At 38.0% G+C, this 26,165-nt stretch overlaps 1 protein-coding gene across 1 annotated transcript in view; it reads right to left on the reverse strand.

Annotated features, from left to right (window-relative positions):
- Positions 1-14,498: 14,498 nt before the first annotated feature.
- LOC106091921 (protein Wnt-5) overlaps positions 14,499-26,165 on the reverse strand; it is a 515,558-nt gene continuing 503,891 nt past the window's right edge. The window contains exons 7-9 of the mRNA XM_059370462.1: positions 20,887-20,989; positions 15,510-15,677; positions 14,499-15,426 (exon numbers count right to left, since the gene is read on the reverse strand). Of these exons, the coding sequence (XP_059226445.1) occupies positions 15,239-15,426; positions 15,510-15,677; positions 20,887-20,989 (459 nt within the window). The 3' untranslated portion in view covers positions 14,499-15,238. The remainder of the gene's footprint in view (positions 15,427-15,509; positions 15,678-20,886; positions 20,990-26,165) is intronic.

Here is a 26,165-nt window from a genome sequence, read left to right on the forward strand (position 1 = left end):
GAGAAGCTCTTTGCATCTTCTAAACAGTTTTGAACTGACGCGATCCAACACCAGAGCCTTCAGCGTCACCTGCGTTAGCACCACACCACTTCACGTATTCCGTGATCGCACGGATCTCCACCTACAGAACCGTATTATGGTCAGGCAGTCTAAAACAGATCTTAGTCCCTGGGTTCTCAATGTAAACCCCCAGGCCCACTCTGCCCTCTAGATTTGATCCATCCGTGCTACATGATCTTCCAGATGGCAATACTAGGCTTCCGTCAATCCAAGACTGTGCCTATGGCAGCAGTGCCTCGCACTCGACTTCAAGGTTCATCTCAGGTATCCGATCGGAAACCTCTTCCCTTCCTTCCAGATTTCCTATCGTCGCCTCTATTATAGCGCGATGGTATGAGCTGCTCCCATCCTCAATCCATTCTCCCATCGCCTTAAGTCTCATAGCCGTAGTGGCTGCCTCACACTTAATCGGTATGTCAATGGGTCGGTTATTTATAATAGTCTCCTGTGGGCGTGGTCCTCATCGCTCCGCCTATGCCAAGACAACATGTTCTCTGAACCTGTTGTATGGTCCTGATGTTGCACTTTTTCTCCATAGCAGTCCACCAAACTACTGAGGCGTGAAGTAAGTATTGGTCTAATCACACTTCTGTAGAGCCAGTGGACTATCCTAGGACTCTGGCCCCATTCGAGCCTACTGTGAGCCTTCTCAGTACGCTCCTGAATGTGACACTTCCAATTCAGTTTCCTGTCCCAGATCACACCTAAGTATTTGACCTTGTCAGATATCGAAATCGTCTTATTGAGAAAACATTGTGCGTTAAATTGGACCACCTTCGTCTTCCTCGTGAACTGGCATATTTCAGTCTTCTCTGGGTTAACATTGAGACCTCTGGGTCTAGCCCAGTCTTATGCCATATGCAAGACCCTTTCTTCCCTTGTGCATAGCTCGAAATCTGTTTACATTTAGATATAAATATTGTAGTTCCCACATATATCCTTCATCCGATATGCCCTTCTATGGTTATAGTAGCCACAATTTCATTGCGTTATTTGCAACATTTTACATGCTCTTGCATTTCCTTAACAGTAGCAGATAGACTAGGAGATGAAGGGTATTTATAGCCCACTCCGGCCGACTGGTGCCTTTCCTTAGCTGGTTTTATAAGGAACAATTGCCATTGCTTTTAAATAAATTTTATTTTTGCAAAAATTAAATTAAAGCTTCATAAATCCTTGTTTCAGAGCGAAAACAAAATTTTATTATTTCCCTATTTGTAGGTGGAAATATTACTATCCATAAACAAGGCAATATTTGTAGTTATTATCCTTAAGCATAGTATTAAAGTAAGGCAACATAAAGTAAAACTAAGTAGACTCAGTTGTAGTAAAATGGTTGCAAAGAACTACTTTAGCCGCTACGCGCCAGCACCTCCGCACTTAATTGTGGTGTAGATTTTCACAGTGTTTGGAAATCGTAACCCTATGGACAAGAGTTAAGTAATAATGCAGACACTTGGCAAATGCAAATATAATGCAAGTTTTTACATGGCTAATTTATCATTAACACCACCGTAGCCCAGAGGTTAGCATGTCCTCCTATGACGCTGAACGCCTGTGTTCGAATCCTGGCTTGACCATCAGAAAAAAATGTTCAGCGGTGGTTTTCCCCTCCTAATGCTGGCAACATTTGTGAGGAACTATGCCATGTAAAACTACTCTCCATAGTGGTGTCGCACTCTCCATAGTGGTGGCACGCCGTTCGGACTTGGCTATAAAAAGGAGGCCCCTTATCATTGAGCTTAAACTTGAATCGTACTGCACTCATTGATATGTGAGAAGTTTGCCCCTGTTCCTTAGTGGAATGTTCATGGGCAACATTTGCATTTGCATTGCATAGTATCTCATAAATGTTGCCACCATAAAGAGGAAATAAACACCGCTGAGTTTTTCTGATGTTCTAATGGCTCCAACCCAGGCGTTCAGCGTCATGTGATTATCACCCATGAGGGTACACAAAGCGTAAACTCTTCTACTTTTTATACCCTCCACCGTAGGATAAGGCGTATATTCATTAAGTCATTCCGTTTGCAACACATCGAAATATCTTTTTCCGACCCTACAAAGTATATATATTTCGGATCGTCGTAAAATTCTAAGACGATTTAACGATGTCCGTGTGTCTGTCCGTCCGTCCGTCTGTCCGTCCGTCCGTCTGTCTGTCCGTCCGTCTGCCCGTCCGTCGGTTGTAATCACTCTACAGTCTTCAAAAATTAAGATATTGAGCTGAAATTTGGCACAGATACGTCTTTTTAATGCATGCTGGTTAAGTTCTTGAACGGGCCAAATCGGAACATATTTGGATATAGCTGCTATATAGACCGATCTGCCGATAAAGGGTCTAATGCCCATAAATGTTTTATTTTTTATCCGATTTTGCTTAAATTTGAAACAGTTAGTAGTTTAAGACTTCCCGACATCTGAGCCAAATATGGTTCAGATCGGACTATATTTAGATATATAGACCGATCTGCCGGTAAGGGGACTGAAGCCCATAAAAGCTTTATTCATTACCCAATTTCGCTGAAATTTGAAACAGTGGGTTATTTTGAGCTTACAGACATTTGACCAAAATACGATCCAGATCGGATAATATTTAGATATAGCTGCCATATAGGCCTATCTCCCGATAAAGGGTCTAATGCCCATAAATGTTTTATTTTTTATCCGATTTTGCTTAAATTTGAAACAGTTAGTAGTTTAAGACTTCCCGACATCTGAGCCAAATATGGTTCAGATCGGACTATATTTAGATATAGCTCCCATATAGACCGATCTGCCGGTAAGGGGACTGAAGCCCATAAAAGTTTTTTTCATTACCCGATTTCGCTGAAATTTGAAACAGCGGGTTATTTTGAGCCTACAGACATTTGACCAAAGCTATATTTAGATATGATTCAGATCGGATCATATTTAGATATAGCTGCCATATAGACCGATCTCCCGATTAAGGGAGATGCTTTAGTTTTCATCTGATTTCGCTGAAATTTGAAACAGTGAGCCATTTCTAGCCTGCTAACGTCCGATCTAAATATGGTTCAAATCTGACTATATTTAGGTATAGCTGCCATTATACCGATCTCCCGATAAAGGGTCTAATGCCCATAACTGCTATAGTTTTCATCCGATTTCGCTGAAATTTGAAACAGTTAGTCATTTTTAACGTGCTGACGTCCGACCTAAATATGGTTCAGATTGTACTATATTTAGATATAGCTGTCATATAGACCGATCTTCCAAAAAAGGGTCTAATGAGCATAAATGCTTTATTTTTCATCCGATTTCAGTGAAATTTGAAACAGTGAGTCAGTTTTAGGCCTCCCGCCATCTGTCAGAAAAACGGTTCAGATCGGACTATATTTAGATGTAGCTGCCATATAGACCGATCTGCCTTTAAGGGAGACTGAAGCCCAAAAATGTTTTATTTATTACCCGATTTGGCTGACATTTGAAACAGTGAGTTTTTCTGAGCCTCCCGATATCCGACCTTAATATGCTTCAGATCGGTTTATATTTGTATATTGCTGCCAAAAAAAAAAACAATATTTTGTTCTACAAAATTGAATATTGATTTATATATTGGGTTGCCCAAAAAGAAATTGCGGATTTTTCATATAGTCGGCGTTGACAAATTTTTTCACAGCTTGTGACTCTGTAATTGCATTCTTTCTTCTGTCAGTTATCAGCTGTTACTTTTAGCTTGCTTTAGAAAAAATGTGTAAAAAAAGTATATTTTATTAAAGTTGATTCTAAGTTTTATTAAAAATGCATTTAATTTCTTTTAAAAAATCCGCAATTACTTTTTGGCCAACCCAATATATTAGACCACTCAAATTTGGGTGCTTAAGTTATCCAATTTTCACCGGATTGTGACGAAAAGGGGTACCGGCCCGGCCGAACTTAATGCCTTTTTACTTGTTATAAATTTTTGGGTGCGGTTAACTATATAAACCCTTGCAATATCTGATCCTTCCAATATCTGATCTATGCTTGTAACAAATAAGGCAATTTCCATTATGGCTCTATATGGATCGATTTGATCGGTTTGAATTTTTAAGCTCACGTATGATTCTATATGATTTTAGCTCCCCTAATAACCTGACCGAATTCAAGAGTATAATAACATGATTTACCTTTTTTTCAATTGAAACAAATGCATTCCCTTAACTTTGGTCAACAACCAACAAATGCAAATTTGAAATACTATGAAGCTATGTACGACGAAGATTTTTCTTCTTTCAATCTTCCTTTGTGCAAAATTGTGTAGATTTTTCTATCCTTACTACCTTTAATGTCACGGAAGAAGTTTATTACGCGTGACTTTTGGCAATTTCATTTTTATTAGTTTCCCCAGCGAAGAAAAACAAAATTAACGCCAACGTACTTCAGCACTGTCGCCACCTTCCAAGAGCTGATGTATTGAGCACTATTCTTAATAAAAATGTTACAGTGTGTGTATGATGTGGTGTGGAGTGGAATGGAGTATGCAATGAACGCGTAAAAATTGCAACGTCGCACCGAAAACCGCAGCAGTGCCTTTGAGATGATGTCAAAAACAAATACTTAAAAAAGTACAGTGATTAAATGAAAAGGAATACATTTTTTAAGCTTTAATAGGATAGGTTGAAAAGAGGGTGCAGATATTAATCCGCCCCATGCCACTACGGATATACACCTAAGCCAGTAATCGGCTTGTTGTGCACTCTAAAACCCATAAAGTAACACCTAAAAAGAAAATATCAGGTTAGGAATTCCGTGCTACTTATAAAATCCTTAATTGTTTTCAATATCACTCCCCTAAGTTGGTTCATGTCTGGTATTGTGTCTCTACCTAAGTGCCGGTATCTGTTAGACGCGAAAACAGGGCAATGACAAAGGAAATGCTCATACGTCTCATCATATTCCCCGCATCCCCAACACATGCTATCACTTGCCGCACAGATTTTACATAAGTGAGCTCGTAGTCCTATGTGTCCCGTTATACTGACCTCCTTCTTGCTTCCTTTCAGTAGTAGCCTCGTCTTCTCACTATCTGGATCCCCCCTTAGGATTTTCGCCGTCCTACCGACCGTGTCGCTGTTCCACAATGTTGCATGCCCATTCGTCGCCCACTCTAAGGGAGTGGGAGCGACTCAGACTGCGTCGACCCGAAAGGCTTCGGGTTAACCAAATTCATTGACGGCAGGCCTCTAGCCGTCACCGCCAAATCGTCTGCCCTTTCGATTTTGCCATCCTCAGAGAAGGCGTTAATCTCCTTCTTACACTGCAAGACTGCTCGTGACCTTACCGTCCTGGTTGTTATTGCCCTTATGGCAAATTTACTGTCGATAAAGATGTTCACACTCGACGTCCTCTCGTTTGCACCACACCACTTCACGCATTCCGTGATCGCCCTGATCTCCGCCTGCAGAACCGTATTATGGTCAGGCAGTCTAAAACAGATCTCAGTCCCTGGGTTCTCATTGTAAACCCAGGGAATGAAATCAAGCTTTAATAAATATCTAGTACCTATATGTATTCTATATTTTGTTAAAAAATTCAAACTTTTGATGTTTTTATCACAGTGTAAGGCTTATTCATTTAAAGGATCTTACATTGAAATTCTTTTGCTTACCAGTGCAGGACAGGCACACTGCAGATGTTATTTAGTTTCCTCTTTCTCGACGTTCCAACAGTTTCTGCAGGAATCCTTATTACAACCTTAAGTCTATTAACACGTGTACCACGCAAGCAGTGACCTGCCATGACGGACGCGCTTAATTAGATTTCTCTTTCAGCCAACTACAGCAAAGCGATAGACCATGCAAGAATATGTCCCGGCACGGGATAACCATTAGCACCACACGGGTTTGAATTCTCAACTCCGATTTATGTGGTGTTCATCGTCTTTATGAGAAGCTCAGCTGAGAGCATTATCCTCGGGTTGCCTCTAGTGGTTTTTAAACCTTTTTTTAATCTAATAAACCACTCAAAACTATTTCACCCGTAGAACGATAACATGTAAAAGGGTGCTAAGTTCTTTATACCCTCCTCCAAGGATCGCATTAGTCCAGTTCTATGCCCGGTCTCACTTCATAATCAAACAAAGGGTAATGTATAAAACCTGCAACGCTATTGGAACTTTATCAGGTTAGGGATTTACGAAGTACCTGCAATTGCAGTCGCGGACGATCAACGATATCGAGTCTCAGTGAGAGGCACGGTGGCACCAGCTCTTGCTTACACACTGAGTGACTATGATACCCGATGTGACAAGGCGAGCTATTGGTGCCCTTAAATAACCAATGACCGTATTGTTCCCGCGGCGATAGGTACGTAGGACCGGAATAAGCTTAATCACCTATGGAGTTTGACGGGGATCGCCACCTACACATATAAATATTAGGCTACTACAACAACCACCCCTGTTTAGATTGGGTTACTTAATTATGGCGTATATAAGTAGCTCTAAGTTTGTCATCCGATACCATTCGGAACCTTTCTAAGAAATTTGCTTATAAAAAGTGATTTCTAAAGCTTAGTTTTTTATACCCACCACCGAAGGATGGGGGTATATTTATTTTGTCATTCCGTTTTCAACACATCGAAATATCCATTTCCGATCCTATTAAGTATATATATTCTTGATCAGCGTAAAAATCTAAGACGATCTAGCCATGTCCGTCCGTCTGTCTGTTGAAATATAGATATTGAGCTAAAACTTTGCACCGATTCTTTTTTTGTCCATAGGCAGGTTAGGTAGGTTCGAAGATGGGCTACATCGGACTATATCTTGATATAGCCCCCATAAAGACCAATCCGCCGATATAAGGTCTGAGGCCAATAAAAGCCACATTCATTATCCGATTTTGCAGAAATTTGGGACAGTAAGTTGTGTAAGCCCACTCGACATCCTTCTTCAATGTGGCCTCGATCAGTCCAGATTTGTATATAGCTGCCATATAAACATCTCTCGATTTAAGGTCTTAGGCCCATAAAAGACGCATTTTCTCGATACGACATCCTTCTTCACGTGGCCTCGATAGGTCCAGATTTGAATTTAGCTGCCATATAGAGCGATCCGCCGATTTAAGGTCTACGGCCCATAAAATCCACATTTATTATCCTATTTCGCTGAAGTTTGGGACAGTGAGTTATGTTAAGCCACTCGACATCCTTCTTCAATTTGGCTCCAATCAGTCCAGATTTGGATATAGCTGCCAGATAGACCGATTTCCCGATTTAAGGTTTTAGGCCCATAAAAGACACATTTATTGTCCAATGTCGCCGAAATTAAGGACAGTGGGTTGCTTCAGGCCCTTTGACACCCTTCTTCAATTTGGTTCAGACTGGTCCAGATTTGGATATAGCTACTATATAGAACGATCTCCCGATTTAAGGTTTTGGGCCCATATAAGACGCATTTATTGTCCGATATCGCTGAAATTGGGGACAGTAACTTGTGTTAGGCCCCTCGACAGCTTTAAGCAATTTGGCTCATATCGGTCCAGATTTGGATATAGCTGCCATATAGACCGATCTCACGATTTAAGGTTAAGGGCCCATAAAAGGAGCATTTATTATCCGATGTAGCCGAAATTTGACACAGTGACATATGTTAGGTTTTTCGACATCCGTGTCGTATATGGTTCAGATCGGTCTATATTTGGATATAGCTACCATAAAGACCACTCAATATCCGTGTCGAATTTGGTCCAAATCGGACCATATTTCGATATAGCTGCTATGGGGACATAAATTATGCATATTTCACAATATTATGACGAAAGGTAGTTTATATACTTACCAAAGGTGGTGGGTATCCAAAGTTCGGCGCGGCGGAACTTAACGCCTTTTTACTCGTTTAAATCTAATTAAGCACTCAACATGAGATCACCCGTAGGTGCTAGGTTCGGCAGCAAAAGTCATCGGGGAATTTAAGAAAAAATCGGATAAAAATTTTGCCATATAGGGGATCAAGAAGTAAAAACGGGAGATCGGTTATATGGGGGTATACCAGGTTATGGATCGATTCAGACTACTTAGATGCCATATCGGTGTCATATGAACCAGGAAGTGTGTGAGCTGTGTAGCTACGCACAGTGGGATATAAACGAAAAAAAAAATAACAAAAATATGCCATTTGAGAACGCTTAGAGATAACTTTTTGAAATTTTAAATGGTTATCGAGATAATGTGAAAAATTTCAAGGCCCTATGTGGTCCGGGCGCCTCTTCATAGTCCCCCACAGTTGGTCACCTTGGCATTTCGAAAAATTGTTTGGGCTGCCAAATCTTCATTTATGGTCCGATTAAAAAAAAAAGTAGCCTGAATAGCGGATTTTGGCTTTGCATTTTGATAACTCCAGGATAAAAGTTTACTCATTTTGAAGTGCATACCGCACCTGTTTTAGTTATTCAAACAACACTTCGAATGCATCTATTGGGTTGCCCAAAAAGTAATTGCGGATTTTTTAAAAGAAAGTAAATGCATTTTTAATAAAACTTAGAATGAACTTTAATCAAATATACTTTTTTACACTTTTTTTCTAAAGCAAGCTAAAAGTAACAGCTGATAACTGACAGAAGAAAGAATGCAATTACAGAGTCCCAAGCTGTGAAAAAATTTGTCAAAGCCGACTATATGAAAAATCCGCAATTACTTTTTGGGCAACCCAATACAATATGTCTTTATAACAAAAGATGGAGACAAAGTTTAGATACTTAAGCATGGCTAAGAAGGGCTAACAATGAAAATACTTTTTTTTACTTTCAAACTTTATAACTTTTAATTGAATAATCAGATATGAACACTTTTTGGAGTACAGTCGTTGTAAATTTTGTCACAAATCCAAATCTGCAAAAAATTAAAATCGAATCATAAAGTCGAATATCCCTTAGACCTCTAACGGACGGTTTTGTAGGTTTTTTTGAACACTATCCAATTTTTGGAAATCAGACCACAAAAGAAGATTTGGCTGCCTCAACAAATTTTCGAAATACCGAGGTGACCAACTTTATGGGCCATGCGAAAAGGCGCCCGGACAACTTGAAATGTTGCACTCGATCTCGCTAGCACCTCAGCTCTAACTATTCCAAATTTCGAAGAGATATCTCTACTCGTCGTCACGCGGCATATTTTTAACAAGTTTTTTTTTCAATTTTCTCCCACTGTGCGACGTTAGCATAGTTAATAGTATCAAAATACAATGGTGGCGGTGGCTAGGTCCTGTTATCAGAAGGAACGCGAAAAAATCTTCTCAAGGCAAGCGATGTGTTACGCGCAAACCGAGACGACCAAAACTCCGACGGAATGGTCAAATGATGATCAAATGATCTCGATACCGAGTGTCGGAGATTGGAGAAGGAGAGCAGAAGATCGAAGCGCTAGAGAAACAAATGTTCCGTAATGGCAAACTTAAGTTCATGCCACGTGGGATTTTAGCAAGCTTGTACAGAATTTTGGGAGATAACTGGCTATTAAATACGCCTCATCACCTCGTCTTGGAATCAATTATTTTTTATAATGTAAAAAATAAAACAATTGCACATTTCATTGAGAATCAGTTCTTTATTTGTGTTTTTAATTCCAATTTTCATTTTTTTTTTTAACAAAACTTAGTATTTTAGTAAAAAAAAAATCGAACAAAATAATTGGTTCGTCATAAATTATCGATAAAAAAAATATACTAAATTAGAATTTGGTAAACATATACACATACTTATGTACATCTACACAACTTATTTAAATTAATTGATGACAAGACAGTACAAAGTAGTTAGAAGTAAAACGTTAGGACTTAAATTTTATTAAAACAAATATTAAATCTTTACATAAAAAAACAATTTTTTTTAATTTCTTAGTAGAAGGACATCATTCTGTAGACCGCAGTTGCAATTTATGTTGCTCGTCGTATGTATTCACTAAAAGTAAATTCGAGAAGCTTTGATGTAAGTGTGCTGTACCAGACTCTACGCAATGTCTTGGAAATATCTGATACCATGACCATACTCTCGCTCAAAACCATACAAACGCGAAACCCAAGCATAGTTTAATTTATTTTCCTCGTCTATTTGTGGCGAATGACTGAAAGATCAAAAGTCTTTCCGCTAGGAGGATTTCCTCAACGTATGGTATGTTGAAGAGATTATGTAATGGACGAACAAGGTCCAAAAAATATTTACGCAACACAAGAAGTGCTGACATGCCTTCTGGGTCTGGAAATGTACGTCGAGACTTGAAAACCGGTTTTAACTCCACTTCTTTGAAAACCAAATATATTTCAGAAATGTGGCTAAATTTTAGCAGAATCGGAAGTCAAATCCAAGGATCGATTTAAATGGCGGCCATCTCCAAATCCGAACCGATATGGCCCATTTGCAGTCCCCAATGACCTACATTATTAAAAAATATGAGAGCAAAATTTCAAGCGGTCTCAGATCAATGTCTCGAGGTGTTACAAACGAAATGGTCACAAAATATTCCCCCTTATTACGGTTGGCGATAGCGTAGTTGAATGCCTTACTAAATTCATTGTACAAGGGTGCGAATGAATGATATTTGATAATTATACCCAGACACTCCAGACGTCATACGCCCCCTTGGCCACTCATATTCCACAAAAAACTTCTTGATAAAAAATTACTTGTAAATCAAATCTCAAAACATGGGTCTTATGCACTTTACTTTTTCCACTGGACTTAATATCCCCTATCACGTAAAGGGTGTTCCAAAAAGAGGTGTTATTTTGGTATTGAAAGAAATATGTCTTTTCGACGTAAATAATTGGATGTTTACTTGATAACAAAGGGAAAGGTATGACGTTAATAATGAACAAGCAAGAGCGTGCTAAGGTCGGCCGGGCCGAATCTAATATACCCTCCACCATGGATCGCATTTGTCGAGTTCTATGCGCGATATCTCTTTTTAGGCAAACAAAGAATATTGAATAAGAACAGTTATGCTATTGGAGCTATATCAAGTTATAGTTGGATTCGAATGCCGAACATTGTAGAAGTCGTTGTGTAATATTTCAGTCCATTCGGATAAGAATTGGGCCTTGTAGGAGCTCAAGAAGCAAAATCGGGAGATGTGTTTATATGGGAGCTGTATCAAGCTATTGATCGATTCAGACCATATTAGACACGTATATTCAAAGTCATGAGAGAAGCCGTTGTACAAAATTTCAGCCAAATTGTGCCCTCAAGCGGCTCAAGAAATCAAGATCCAAGATCGGTTTATATGGCAGCTATATCTGTTTATGGACCGATTTGAACCATATTTGACACAGTTGTTGGAAGTCATAACGAAATACGTCATGCGAAATTTCAACAAAATCGGATAGAAATTGCGCCCTCCAGAGGCTGAAAAATCAAGACCCCAGATCGGTTTATATGACAGCTATATCAGGTTATGAACCGATTTAAACTATAATTGGCACAGTTGTTGAAAGTCATATCAAAACACCTCATGCAAAATTTCAGCCAAATCGGATAGAAATTGCGCCCTCTAATGGCTCAAGATGTCAAGATTCAAGATCGGTTTATATGGCAGTTATATCAGGTTATGAACCGATTTGAACCATACTCAGCACAGTTGTTGGAAGTCATATTAAAACACATCATGCAAAATTTCAGGCAAATCGGATGAAAATTGCGCCTTCTAGTGGGTCAAGAAGCTAAGATTCAAGGTCGGTTTATATGGCAGCTATATCTGGTTATGGACCGATTTGAACCATACTTGGCACAGTTGTTGGAAGTCAAAACGAAATACGTCATGCGAAATTTCAGCCAAATCGGACAGAAATTTCGCCCTCTAGAGGCTGAAAAAGTCAAGACCCCAGATCGGTTTATATGATAGCTATATCAGGTTATGAACCGATTTAAACTATAATTGGCACAGTTGTCGAAAATCATAACAAAACATCTCATGCAAAATTTCAACCAAATCGGATTAAAATTGCGCCCTCTAGTGGCTCAAGAAGTCAAGATTCAAGATCGGTTTATATGGCAGCTATATCAGGTTATAAACCGATCTTGACCAAACTCAGCACAGTTGTTGGAAGTCATATCAAAACACCTCATGCAAAATCGGATGAAAATTGGAAATCGGATGAAAATTGCGCCTTCTAGTGGGTCAAGAAGCTAAGATTCAAGGTCGGTTTATATGACAGCTATATCTGGTTATGGACCGATTTGAACCATACTTGGCACAGTTGTTGGAAGTCAAAACGAAATACGTCATGCGTCATTTCAGCCAAATCGGATAGAAATTGCGCCCTCTAGAGGCTGAAAAAGTCAAGACCCCAGATTGGTTTATATGACAGCTATATCAGGCTATAAACCGATTTTAACCATACTTGGCATAGTTGTTGGAAGTGAAATATTGCAACACTTAGTGCAAAATTTCAGTCAAATCGGACGAGAATTGCTCCCTCTAGAGGCTCAAGAAGTCAAGATCCAAGATCGATTTATATGGCACCTACACCAGGTTATGGACCGATTTGGACATACTTCGCACAAATGGGGGAAGTGATACCAAAACACCACATGCAAAATTACAGCCAAATCGGATAAGAATTGCGCCTTCTAAAATCTCAAGAAGTCAAGACCCAAGATCGGTTTATATGGCACCGATCTTGACCAAACTTAGCACAGACCAAACTCATGCTAAGTCACAGCCAAATCGGATAAGAATTACGCCTTCTAAAAGCTCAAGATGCCAAGACCCAAGATCGGTTTATATGGCAGCTATATCAGGTTATGAACCGATCTTGACCAAACTCAGCACAGTTGTTGGAAGTCATAATAAAACACCTCATGCTAATTTACAGCCAAATCGGATAAGAATTACGCCTTCTAAAAGATCAAAAAGTCAAGACCCAAGATCGGTTTATACTTAGCAAAGTTGTTGGAAGTGATATCGAAACACGACGTGCAAAATTTCAGTCATATAGGACGAGAATTGCGCCCTCCAGAGGCTCAAGAAGTCAAGACCCAGGATCGGTTTATATGGCAGCTATACCAGGTTATGGACCGATTTGAACCATACTTCGCACAAATGTTGGAAGTGATACCAAAACACCACATGCAAAATTAAAGCCAAATCGGATAAGAATTGCGCCTTCTAAAATCTCAAGAAGTCAAGACCCAAGATCGGTTTATATGGCAGCGATCTTGACCAAACTCAGCATAGTTGTTGGAAGTCATAATAAAACACCTCATGCTAAGTTACAGCCAAATCGGATAAAAATTGCGCCTTCTAAAAGCTCAAGAAGTCAAGACCCAAGATCGGTTTATATGGCAGCTATATCAGGCTATGAACCGATTTTAACCGTACTTAGCACAGTTGTTGGAAGTGAAATATCGAAACACTACGTGCAAAATTTCAGCCAAATCGGATAAGAATAGCGTCCTCTAGAGGCTTAAGAAGTCAAGACCCCAAAATCGCCCTCTAGAGGCTCAAGAATTCAAAACCAAAAATCGGTTTATATGGCAGCTATATCAAACAAGGACCGATTTGGTCCATTTACAATCCCAACCGACCTAACAAAAAGTATTGGTGCAAAATTTCAAGTGGATAGCTTTACTCCTCCAAAAGTTAGCGTGCTTTCGACAGACAGATGGACGGACGGACGAGGCTAGATCGACTTAAAATGTCATGACGATCAAGAATATATATAATGTATATATTGGGTTGTCCAAAAAGTAATTGCGGATTTTTTAAAAGAAAGTAAATGCATTTTTAATAAAACTTAGAATGAACTTTAATCAAATATACTTGTTTTACACTTTTTTTCTAAAGCAAGCTAAAAGTAACAGCTGATAACTGACAGCAGAAAGAATGCAATCACAGAGTCACAAGCTGTAAAAAAAATTTTTAACGCTGACTATATGAAAAATCCGCAATTTCTTTTTGGGCAACCCAATACATTATGGGGTCTTAGACGAATATTTCGAGGTGTTACAAACAGAATGACGAAATTAGTATAACCCCATCCTATGGTGGAGGGTATGAAAACTGTTGGAGAAAAACTATTGCGGGATTTAGTAATAGAAAGCCAATTTGATGTAGAAACACCAAAAATCTCAGGGGAAATCTAACTTTTTTTTATTTCGTTGACACAGCACTGGTCAAAATTCAATTTTGGATTTTTTTTTTAAAGGAAAACTCTGCACCACAAAATCAAAATTTTTTCTGAAAAGCGTATGTCCTTCACCTTTCAGTTCCTACTACCACTTTGGTCTCTCAAGTCATCGTTAGACATCACCATAAAAAAATATTAATTAAATTTCAATAACTTAAATATAACACAAATGTGATTAATGGTATCTAAAATATATAATTTAATCATTAAGTAGTCAAAACAAATCAATCAAACAATACCTTCTGTATTTAAAATTAGTTCAAAATAAATGTGTGTTCCGTTTTCTTGTGTTTTTTTTTTTTTTTTTTTTTTTTTGTAATTCTCTGAGTGATAAAACTAATTCGAGCTGTTTCTGTGAGGATAAATGCATAAAGGTTTCGCTTACATTTTCGAAATGCTATAATTAAGTGTTCGATTACTTAAGATTACCATAAGTATTTTACAAAATAAAAGGGCTATAAGTAGAAATTAAAAGTAGTTGCTACAAGTAGTGGCATTTCTAATATTAGTTTCTTTTGTTTTTTTCTTCTTCTAAACTTCTAAGGGCAGGGACAGAGAGTGAGAGAGAGAGCGCGTTTTTTTGTTTTCTTCAATAAATACATACATAGTGGGGGGAGGGTCAGTGGTCTTATTATGCCTTAATTAGATTAAAATTAGCTCTTAGATGCTATGGAATTTTATTTCGATTTTTTTTTTTGGTTTTTCTCTTGCTTTAATATATTTTTCAAGAAATATAACATTTTGTTTCTCTCTGTGTTTGTTTTTTTCCTAATTTCTATTTAATTATTTTAAATAAATTAGAGTTTTCCATTTTTGTTTAATTTATAATTTCTGGTTTTTATTGTTTTGCATTTTATAAGCTACTTTTTTTTATTAAATATAAGCTTTTTCTTGTCGTTTTCCAAATCATACCAAAATTGAAATTAATAGATTTTTAGTGAGAAATCTTTACATTGAAAATAGTTTTGCTTAATTTTGCCAAACGAAAAGAAAATCGAAATTTAATTTTGCTGTTAGTTTTTAATTATTCTGTTAGATTTTGTTTTCCATTTCTTATTTACACGTATGCTCTTCGATAATTTTCACACAAACATCACATTTAACTTGGCAACACCAATGGAACTTGCAATTACATCGCTCCCGCACCACAATATTTTTGGTATTGTAACCCCGGCCACAGCATAAAATGCCACAGCCATCTAAGCCATTGGAGGTTTTATTACAAACTCGGCCATGTGTTCCTGCAAATAAAAAAAAAAAAGAAAATCCCCCAAAAAATTAGTTTGTGCAGTATTTTTGGGTTCTGCTTCAACGATAAACTTACCCGGCCACTGTAATTGTTTGTTACTTCGACACCAATCTGGACTCTCATCCAAGTAGACCAAGTCATGGGCTGTGGGTACTTTGAATTGTGGATCCTTGACCTGTAAACGGCCACGTTTATTCAATTTCACCTCTGTGGATTCCTCATACTTTTCGCGTAAATAGTCACCTGGAAAAAAAAAAATTTAAAAATCTATGTAAAAAATTGGACTGACAAATATTTTCTAGAAAAGCATTCATAAAATTTAATCCAAGTTTGAATGTAAGAAACTCCTTCAAAGTTGAATTTTATAAAATACTAGCTGAATCGGGCCCGCTCCGCTGCGACTTCTTTTACTTCATATGGAACAAAAGTTTCCTTGAAATATTTATTTTCGACAATTACAGAGCTTTTAGTTAAGGACCATGCTACGAAAATAGTATATCGCTTGATTAACAGTTTAACAATATAAGTGCCTTTATCTGAATCCCATATGATCCTTATTTGTCTACGAATTTAAGTTTGGATGTAGGGTGTACTCCATTCTTTACAATTTTTGCCCATGAACATTCCACTAAGGAACAGGGGCAAACTTCTCACATATCAATGAGTGCAGTCCAATTCAAGTTTTAGCTCAATGATAAGGGGCCTCCTTTTTATAGCCGAGTCCGAACGGCGTGCCGCAATGCGACACCTCTTTGGAGAGAAGTTTTACATGGCATAGTACCTCACAAATGTTGCCAGCATTAGGAGGGGAAAATTACCGCTGAAAATTTTTGGATTCGAACCCAGGCTTTCAGCGTCATATCGCGGACATATTAACATCTGCGCTGCGGTGGTCTCTCCGCTAGATACCGCTGATTATCCGCGACTGCCGTTGCAGCTACTCCGTTTGGAGCATTCCACTATCCGCGAACTGTAGACGCAACTAAACTTCTCGTGACAGCAATGAACACCACACAAATCGGACCTTAATGTTCCGGTCTGTGTGGTGTTCACAGCTATCCCGCAATTTGAATTGCGCCCTCTAGAGGCTCGAAAAGTCAAGATCCCAGATCGGTTTATATGGCAGCTATTTCAGGTTATGTACCGATTTCCGCCATACTTAGCACAGTTATTGGAAGTCATAACAAAACACTATGTGCCAAATCGTTTGAAAATTGCGCGCTTTATTGGCTCAAGAAGTCAAGTTCCAAGATCGGTTTATATGACAGCGATATCAGACTATGAATCGATTTGAATCATACTTAACACAGTTATTGGAAGTGATACCAAAACAATAAGTGCAAAATTTCAGTCAAATCGGACGAGAATTGTGGCCTCTAGAGGCTCAAGAAGTCAAGACCCAAGATCGGTTTATAGGGCAGCTATATCAAAGCATTAATCGATTTGAACCATTTACAATCCCAACCGGCCTACACTAATAAAAAGTATTTGTGCAAAATTTCAAGCGGTTAGTTTAACTCGTGCTTTCGACAGACAGACGGACGGACGGACAGACGGACGGTCATCGCTAGATCGACTGTCTCCTCAGTCCTCATGTGCGAAGACATAACAACATGCTATCTAAACAATAGCTTTTGGGCTGTTGTCGCAGAGACCATCCAAATCAACATCTTGTGGATAGATATCCACCGCCCATAAGCCTTAAGGTAGATCTACATGATCCAGAGCGTGAGGTTCAGCGTCACAAAAGAGAACCCCTAGATAAAGCGGCATATCAAGCTGGCCTAGACAATGCTGACACGGTAGCAGATGCGGTAAACGGCTACTGCGAATGCGTAGTCCTTGGAGAACGACCGCCTCCCATTGCACCTGAAGAAACAGACCTCCCCCGGCAAACCAGAGTAGTTTTGGCGCAATTACGTTCCGCAGATGCAACCACCTCAACTCCTACAGAGCAAGGATTGATGTCGACGTGCAAGATGTATGTCCCGACGTGCAAGATGTATGTTCCGACTCGACTCAGACCCAGATCCCTGTGGACGCACCCCATTTTAGTCGCAGAGTTCCTGTGTCTTGACACTCAACAGAATCACCCAGCAGAAAGATAGAACACAATAAACTGATACAACAACAACACATATACACGTATATATGTTAAAGGCTCTATTACACGGTATTTAGGTGTCTTAAGACGTGTCAAATTTAGCACATGTCGTGTGATACAAACGAAACTAACATCGGGTGATACAAACGAAACTAGCATATGAAATTCACTTTTCAAAATAGCACATGTAATTTTGTAGTTTCAAACGTGCTCTATTCCTTCTGACAAAAACATTAACATATTAGCTGTTATTGTTGTCAATCGAATGAAAACAACCCCAAATTAAATTGTTTTAAAAAATTTATGTTTTAACCACCTTTCTCACAACTTTAACAATTATTACGCATAAAAAAGATCAGATTTGTTCACATTTTCAGGTTATGTCATCCGCATATGATAGCAAAAATGGTAAATCATATGTAAATTAACAATTTTGACAAACTTTTAAAATTGCATGTATATAAAAATACACATAACTACCTGTCGCACTCAGCTATTGTATTAAGAGGTTTTTAAAAAATTTTGAATATCAAATAATGCTGCCTAAAAGTGTGCTTTAGTTCTCAATTCATAGCAAATGATAACACCGTTGACCTTAATTACTTCACTATCGCCAAATTTTAAACAACGGCAACCAGTTATAGCCAAGAGACACACCATCGATGAGGTAATGCAGATTTCAGATAATTATAAAAAAATATTCAAAAACCATCTTTTTCTCTCGTTGCCAACTACTTTTAGCAGCAGTTCCTGATAATAGCGTTTCCGTTTTTATTACCACAGGCGCTAAAAGTTTTAGCCAAGACATAAACCGAGATGGATAGGGATGTGGTTGGGCAACTTAATGATAACAAAGTTCCCATAATGTATTTAGCCAAGACAAAGAAGGATTCATTCTATCCGAAGCCTAATTTCAGGCATTTAATGAAACTGCTTTAACGTTGAGAGTATTGCCGTAATACATTATCAGCATTAACAGATAGTCCGGCACACCTTGTCAAGTTGTATACAAGTATGAACAAAAGCGAATGAAATATGTCGTGAGGTTGTAAACTGCACTATCCACATAATGCATACTAATCTTAGCCAGTTTTTGATGATAAGAACGTATCTAGCGCCTACTAAAGTTAGTAAGGACACAAACTCGAGATTGCAGTACCCCACTACAATCCAGATGTCACTAACATTTTGTCGTAGAGAAAATAAATGAAAAATCTTATCTTTAGAAAAAATTTCAATGAAATTTTATCTTTAGAGAAAATTTCAATGGAAATTTTGTCTTTAGAGAAAATTTCATTGAAATTTTGTCTTTAGAGAAAATATCATTGAAATTTTGTCTTTAGAGAAAATTTCATTGAAATTTTGTCTTTAGAGAAAATTTCATTGAAATTTTGTCTTTAGAGAAAAGTTCATTGAAATTTTGTCTTTAGAGAAAAGTTCATTGAAATTTTGTCTTTAAGAGAATTTCATTGAAATTTTGCCTTTAGAGAAAATTTCATTGAAATTTTGTCTTTAGAGAAAATTTCATTGAAATTTTGTCTTTAGAGAAAATTTCATTGAAATTTTGTCTTTAGAGAAAATTTCATTGAAATTTTGTCTTTATAAAAAATTTTATTGAAATTTTGTCTTTAGAGAAAATTTCATTGAAATTTTGTCTTTATAAAAAATTTTATTGAAATTTTGTCTTTAGAGAAAATTTCATTGAAATTTTGTCTTTAGAGAAAATTTCAGTGAAATTTTGTCTTTAGAGAAAATTTCAGTGAAATTTTGTCTTTATAGAAAATTTCATTGAAATTTTGTCTTTAGGGAAAATTTCATGGAAATTTTGTCTTTAGGGAAAATTTCATGGAAATTTTGTCTTTGGAGAAAATTTGGAAATTTTGTCTTGAGAGAAAATTTCATGGAAATTTTGTCTTAAGAGAAAATTTCATGGAAATTTTTTCTTTAGAGAAAATTTCATTGAAATTTTGTCTTTAGAGAAAATTTCATGGAAATTTTGTCTTTAGAGAAAATTTCATGGAAATTTTGTCTTTAGAGAAAATTTTAATGGAAATTTTGTCTTTAGAAAAATTTCATGGAAATTTTGTCTTTAGAAAAATTTCATGGAAATTTTGTCTTTAGAGAAAATTTCATGAAAATTTTGTCTTTAGAGAAAATTTCATGAACATTTTGTCTTTAGAGAAAATTTCATGAAAATTTTGTCCTTAGAGAAATTTTGTCATGGAAATTTTGTCCTTAGAGAAATTTTGTCATGGAAATTTTGTCTTTAGAGAAAATTTCATGGAAATTTTGTCTTTAGAGAAAATTTCATTCAAATTTTGTCTTTAGAGAAAATTTCATTGAAATTTTGTCCTTAGAGAAATTTTGTCATGGAAATTTTGTCCTTTGAGAAATTTTGTCATGGAAATTTTGTCTTTAGAGAAAATTTCATGGAAATTTTGTCTTTAGAGAAAATTTCATTGAAATTTTGTCTTTAGAGAAAAATTCATCGAAATTTTGTCTTTAGAAAAAATTTCATCGAAATTTTGTCTTTAGAAAAAATTTCATCGAAATTTTGTCATTAGAGAAAATTTCATTGAAATTTTGTCTTTAGAGAAAATTTCATTGAAATTTTGTCTTTAGAGAAAATTTCATTGAAATTTTGTCTTTAGAGAAAATTTCAAGGAAATTTTGTCTTTAGAGAAAATTTCATGGAAATTTTGACTTTAGAGAAAATTTCATGGAAATTTTGTCTTTAGAAAAAATTTCATGGAAATTTTGTCTTTAGAGAAAATTTCATGGAAATTTTGTCTTTAGAGAAAATTTCATGGAAATTTTGTCTTTAGAGAAAATTTCATTGAAATTTTGTCTTTAGAGAAAATTTCATTGAAATTTTGTCCTTAGAGAAATTTTGTCATGGAAATTTTGTCCTTTGAGAAATTTTGTCATGGAAATTTTGTGTTTAGAGATAATTTCATGGAAATTTTGTCTTTAGAGAAAATTTCATTGAAATTTTGTCTTTAGAGAAAATTTCATGGAAATTTTGCCTTTAGAGAAAATTTCATTGAAATTTTGTCTTTAGAGAAAATTTCATTGAAATTTTGTCTTTAGACAAAATTCAAATTGTATGCCATTCTCAAAATTAAAACCGATATAATTACTAAAATTTACTCCACTATGCCCCTTCTAGCAGTCATTGTAGCTGAAATGATTTTACTTTCCTGGTAAATAGGTCATTTCTTAATTAAACCACAATGGCAATGTCTACTCTTTGCACACGTCCAAGCATGTGCACTTTCACACAATGCACATGCATATCCTTACAGCATAATTGAAGGCTTCGTCTATGAAATCAACCGCAAAACTTACCAATTTCTCTTATCGATGACAACTGTTGCCAACAGGTTATCAAACTACATGAACCGGAAACGCCATGGCATTTGCATGTTATGCGGGTCTTCTTGATGACGGCCTGAAATGAAATACGAAAGTATTTAATTTATGTGAATATATTTGCAAAACGTTTTAAGTTTCGGTAAAACAGAAGTAAAATACCAAAAGATAACAAAAAAAAAAAAACAAAAGAAAATCGTTACCAAAAAAATTGTATGTCAAATCTATTTGAAACCCATAGAAGGATTCTCGTGAATCTTTGAAATTCATAACAAAATTCATTGAATGTTTTTAGGTTTAAGTTGAAATGATGGTGTCCTTGTTCTAAATGCAAACACACGCTTAAAAGATGGGGTTTCAATGAAAAAAAGAGAACTCGGGAGGCGACACTTGCATAAGAAATTTCTGTTTAATGTTCTTTCTTTGGAAGCGTTATAAAAATGGCTGTGGAACTAAGGATAAAAAAAAATCATATAATCCCGCATTTGATGGAACCCACATAGGGGGAGAGTGAGAGAGAGAGAGAAAGAGACAGAGTAGGAGAAAACTTTTCCCAAAAATATGACCATTAAGCATATTTGTTTTCTTTGTAAGTACGAAAGGAATGCCAAACCGAAAAATATCAAGACCAGTAACACTAAGTAACGGAAAATTTGATAGTTAACAAACTTTATTTGATATGGATTTTCAAAAAAGTTATGAAAATTCACAACATACTCGTATTTTCTCACTTTCAATGAAAAATTTGACAAATATTTATTAGGCTGCCTTCCCATGGCAGCTGGTTGTACACACCGGATTGACCCGATGGAATTTTCATCGGCAAGGGCTGCCACCTCAGTGTTCGTCCTTTTTTCATCATGGGAGAGGCATATCCCGGAGTACCTTCTCTGCACTCTTCTGGTTCGTGTCGGGATTGAAAAGTACAGTGGAACCTGACTCCTTGGGAGGTAGTTTATTTCAGCAGGAGATACAAGTTGCCTACAGTGGAACCTGTCTCCTTGGGTGGAGAGAATGTTCGATTTGCAGAAAGCGCAAAATACCTGGGTGTTTTGGTGGACAGGTAATTGAACTTCAAATCCAACATTTTGGAAAGAGCAAGAAAGGCAACTCTTGCCCTATACACCTGCAAGAGAGCCATTGGCAAAAGTTGGGCAAAAGTTGGGGGTTTAGACCGTGTGTCATGCATTGGGTATATCTGCAGTTGTCAGACCTATAATACTATATGGTGTTGTGGTCTGGTGGACGGCGCTTCAAAAATCCACCCTCAGCTCAATAATTAACCGGTTCCAAAGGCTGCTATATGGTGTTGTGGTCTGGTGGACGGCGCTTCAAAAATCCACCCTCTGCTCAATACTTAACCGGTTCCAAAGGCTGCTATATGGTGTTGTGGTCTGGTGGACGGTGCTTCAAAAATCCACCCTCTACCCAATACTTAACCGGTTCCGAAGGCTGCTATATAGTGTTGTGGTCTGGTGGACTGCGCTTCAAAAGTCCACCTACTGCTCACAGCCGCACTGAGGACGACACCATCTGATGCAATGAATTTAATGCTACATCTTATGCCTGTGGACAATGTGGCTAGACAAATTGCAGCGACCACTGCCGTGAGGTTAAGGGAGCTCTCCCATTGTTCACATAGCGGCTACGAACACTGTGTTATCCTTGATACAATATTCGATATTTCAGGCAGTGTGGATTACACCTGAGCCGTTTTTTGATCAAAAGTACTGTACCAATATACCTGATTGAACCTATTGGAACTGTGATATCCCTGGTAACAGAAGTTACATAGACTCCTATACGGATGGTTCCATACTAAATGACCATTTGGGTTTTGGGGTGTACTCTTAAGATCTAGAACTGGTCATATCGAAAAGGTTACCCGACCACCTTTTGTGTATCAAGCGGAAATCCTCCCAATTAAGGAAGTGGTGGAATGGCTAAGGTACAAAGTCATTACAATGATTGGCATAAATATCTTCTCAGACAGTCAGGCGGCCATTAAATCCTTGGAGAACGTATTTCTGAACACAAAAACCGCCCTCGACTATGGCAGATCTGTCAACGAGGTGGCTGCACAATTCAAAATTCACCTGGGTTCTGGGGTGCCGGGCCACAGAGATATCCCAGGGAATTGTACAGCGGACGAGCTTGCGAGACTAGGAACTACCCTACACATTCCAGGGATCCTGGAATCTGTGGGAATGCCTCTAGCGACATGTAAGCTAAGTTTTCAGGACCATGCCTGAAGGACAACAAATGATAGATGGTCACAAAGAGGCGGCTGTGAGCATTCCAAAACTGTGTGGCCTAGACTTGAAGAGGTCTACGATTTGCTGTCATTGGCTAGAACAGACGTCTCTGTCATTGTGTACGTCATGACAGATCACTGTCTAATCGGAAAACATGCTGACACACTGAAGGTTGCCAGCAATGACTTTTTCAGAAGCTGTGAGGACATGGAAGAAGAAAAGACTATGGAACACCTTCCGTGTGTGTGTCCCGCACTAGCAGTCAGAAGGATTTCCACTTTAAGTTCATTTCTTTGAGAACCTTTCTGATTTAGCGGATGTGAACATTCGCAAGTTATTGGGATTTTTAAATGGTTCGCAGGATCTGGATGGTTCAACGGTAAGAACTAGAAGGCATCTTCGTTCTTCTGTTCCTGTGATATCACAATGGACGAAAACGTCTAAGTGAGTCTGAAGGCAGACTGCCACTTAAATCTATCCTAACCTATACCAAAAATACAAAAATTGCCCATGAACATTCCACTAAGGAACAGAGGCAAACTTCTCACATATCAATGAGTGCAGTCCGATTCAAGTTTAAGCTCAATGATAAGGGTCTCCTTTTTATAGCCGAGTCGGAACGGCGTGCCGCAGTGCGACACCTCTTTGGAGAAAAGTTTTACATGGCATAGTACCTCACAAATGTTGGAAACATTAGAAGGGGAAAACCACCGCTGAAAATTTTTTCTGATGGTCTAGCCAGGATTCAAACCCAGGCGTTCAGCGTCTTAGGCGGACATGCTAACCTCTATGCTGCGGTCGCCTCCTAACCTATACCAGCCGGTCGAATACCCCAAGTGCGGCCTAATTTTCCGGCGCAGGCAATGGTACTCGCAGATGAGCGTGATGGCATTCGTAGTACGGTCCCTCTTACCGGGAAGTCAACGAACATAAGCGGAATTTATGGCTGAAACACTTGGAGCAATGTAACTTAGGTACCGGTTTAGGCAATCTGTGGTTTACTGTTAAGTCACTCTTGAACCCCGGTTGACAGGCTGAAACACTTGGAGCAATGTAACTTAGGTACCGGTTTAGGCAAGCTGTAGTTTACTGTTAAGTCACTCTTGAACCCCGGTAGACAAGATGACAGGACCTCAGTCCCTTTTGGCGGCGTTTTGATAGATCTCTACACCTTTCAGTCAAACATCGTCCAGATCGTACCATATTAAGATATAGCTGCCATATAGACCGATGTGCCGATATAGAGCATTGATCTCATAAAAGGATGATTTTTCATCCGATTTTGATGAAATTTGAAACAGTGCGTTTGTTTTTATGCGTTTGTTTTTATAGGAAGTACCCTTTACCTTGCCCCGAAAGCATCAACCAAAATTAAAATCGGAACGATGGTAACAATATGGGGCTCAACTGAAAGGTTTTGTGAGGTAGAATATTAAAGATGTATCAAAATATAGATTCTGGTCTCAGTAAGGACGCTTCACTCCAAAAACCACTTCAAAATCTCCTAACAGGGACATAGAGACCGATCGGGACAATATGGAACTCAAATGAAAGGAAAATATTTGGGAGTAGAACACTAACCAGATATCAAAGTTTGCCAAAATGTCTCGGGAGGGCCACCCCTACCTCAAAAAGCCAATCAAACAGAAAAGTAGACCGATAAGAACGATATGAGACTCGACCGAAAGTAATTTGAGTAAGCCTATGAATTTGATATCAAAGTTTGGCAACTTCCCAAAAAACCCACCTAAAAGAAACAGTTGTCTGTCTGTTCAGGGTAGTATGGGACTCAATTAAAAGGTGTTTGGATGTAGAGTAAAAATTTGGTCTTCAAATTCGGGAGCAAGCGTGGAGGAGCGCCAAATGATCCTTGGTAGAACATGTCGACTGATGGAGACAATATGGGGCTCAAAGAAAACGCCATTGGAAGTTGATTACGGATCTAATATGAATTTCTGACACCAAGTCGACCGGGACAATATGTGACCTCAATGAAAGTTCTTTGAAAGTGTAGTACGAATATTAACAAGTAAAAAGGCGTTAAGTTCGGCCGGGCCGAACTTAGGATACCCACCACCTCGGGTATATATGTTAACCACCTTTCATCAAAATCCGTTGAAAATTGCATACCTTATGTCCCATAGCAGTTATATCGAAATATGTTCCGATTTGAAGCAAATACTAATAAGTACAAGTCATTGTTCAATTGTGTATAACAAAATATTGGTCTTTCTAGTAGCTATACTTATAAATAAACCAATCTGAACCATATACGACACAGATGCCAAAAAGCCTAACATAAGTCACTGGGTCAAATTTCAGTGAAATCGGATTATAAATGCGCCTTTTATGGGACCAGGACTTTAAATCGAGATATCGGTCTACATGACAGCTATATCCAATTCTAGACCGATTTAGGGCAAGGTGAGGCAAAATGTCGAAAAGCCTAACCCAACGCACTGTCCTAAATCTCGGCGAAATCGGACAATAAATGTGCCTTTTATGGGCCCAAAACCTTAAATCGAGAGATCGGTCTATATGGCAGCTATATCCAAATCTGAACCGGTCTGGGACAAATTGAAGGAAGATGTCGACGGGCCTAAGACAACTCTCTGTCCCAAATTTCAGCAAAATCGGATGATACATGTGGCTTTTATGGGTCTAAGACCCTAAAGCGGAGGATCGGTCTATATGGCAGCTATATCCAAATCTGAACCGATCTGGGCCAAATTCAAAAAGGACGTCGAGGAGCCTTACATAACTCACTGTTTCAAATTTGGGAAAAATCGGACAATAAATACCCATTTTATGGCCCCAAAACCTAAAACCGAAAGATCGGTGTATATGACAGCTATATCCAAATCTGGACCGATCTGTGCCATATTGCAGAAGTATGTTAAGGGGCTTAACTTAACTCACTGTCCTAAATGTTGGCGACATCGGACAACAAATGCCCCTTTTATGTCCCCAAAACCTAAAACCGAGAGATCGGTCTATATG

Source organism: Stomoxys calcitrans, chromosome 5 (genome assembly GCF_963082655.1).
Source record: "Stomoxys calcitrans chromosome 5, idStoCalc2.1, whole genome shotgun sequence".
Classification (NCBI taxonomy): Eukaryota; Metazoa; Arthropoda; class Insecta; order Diptera; family Muscidae; genus Stomoxys; species Stomoxys calcitrans.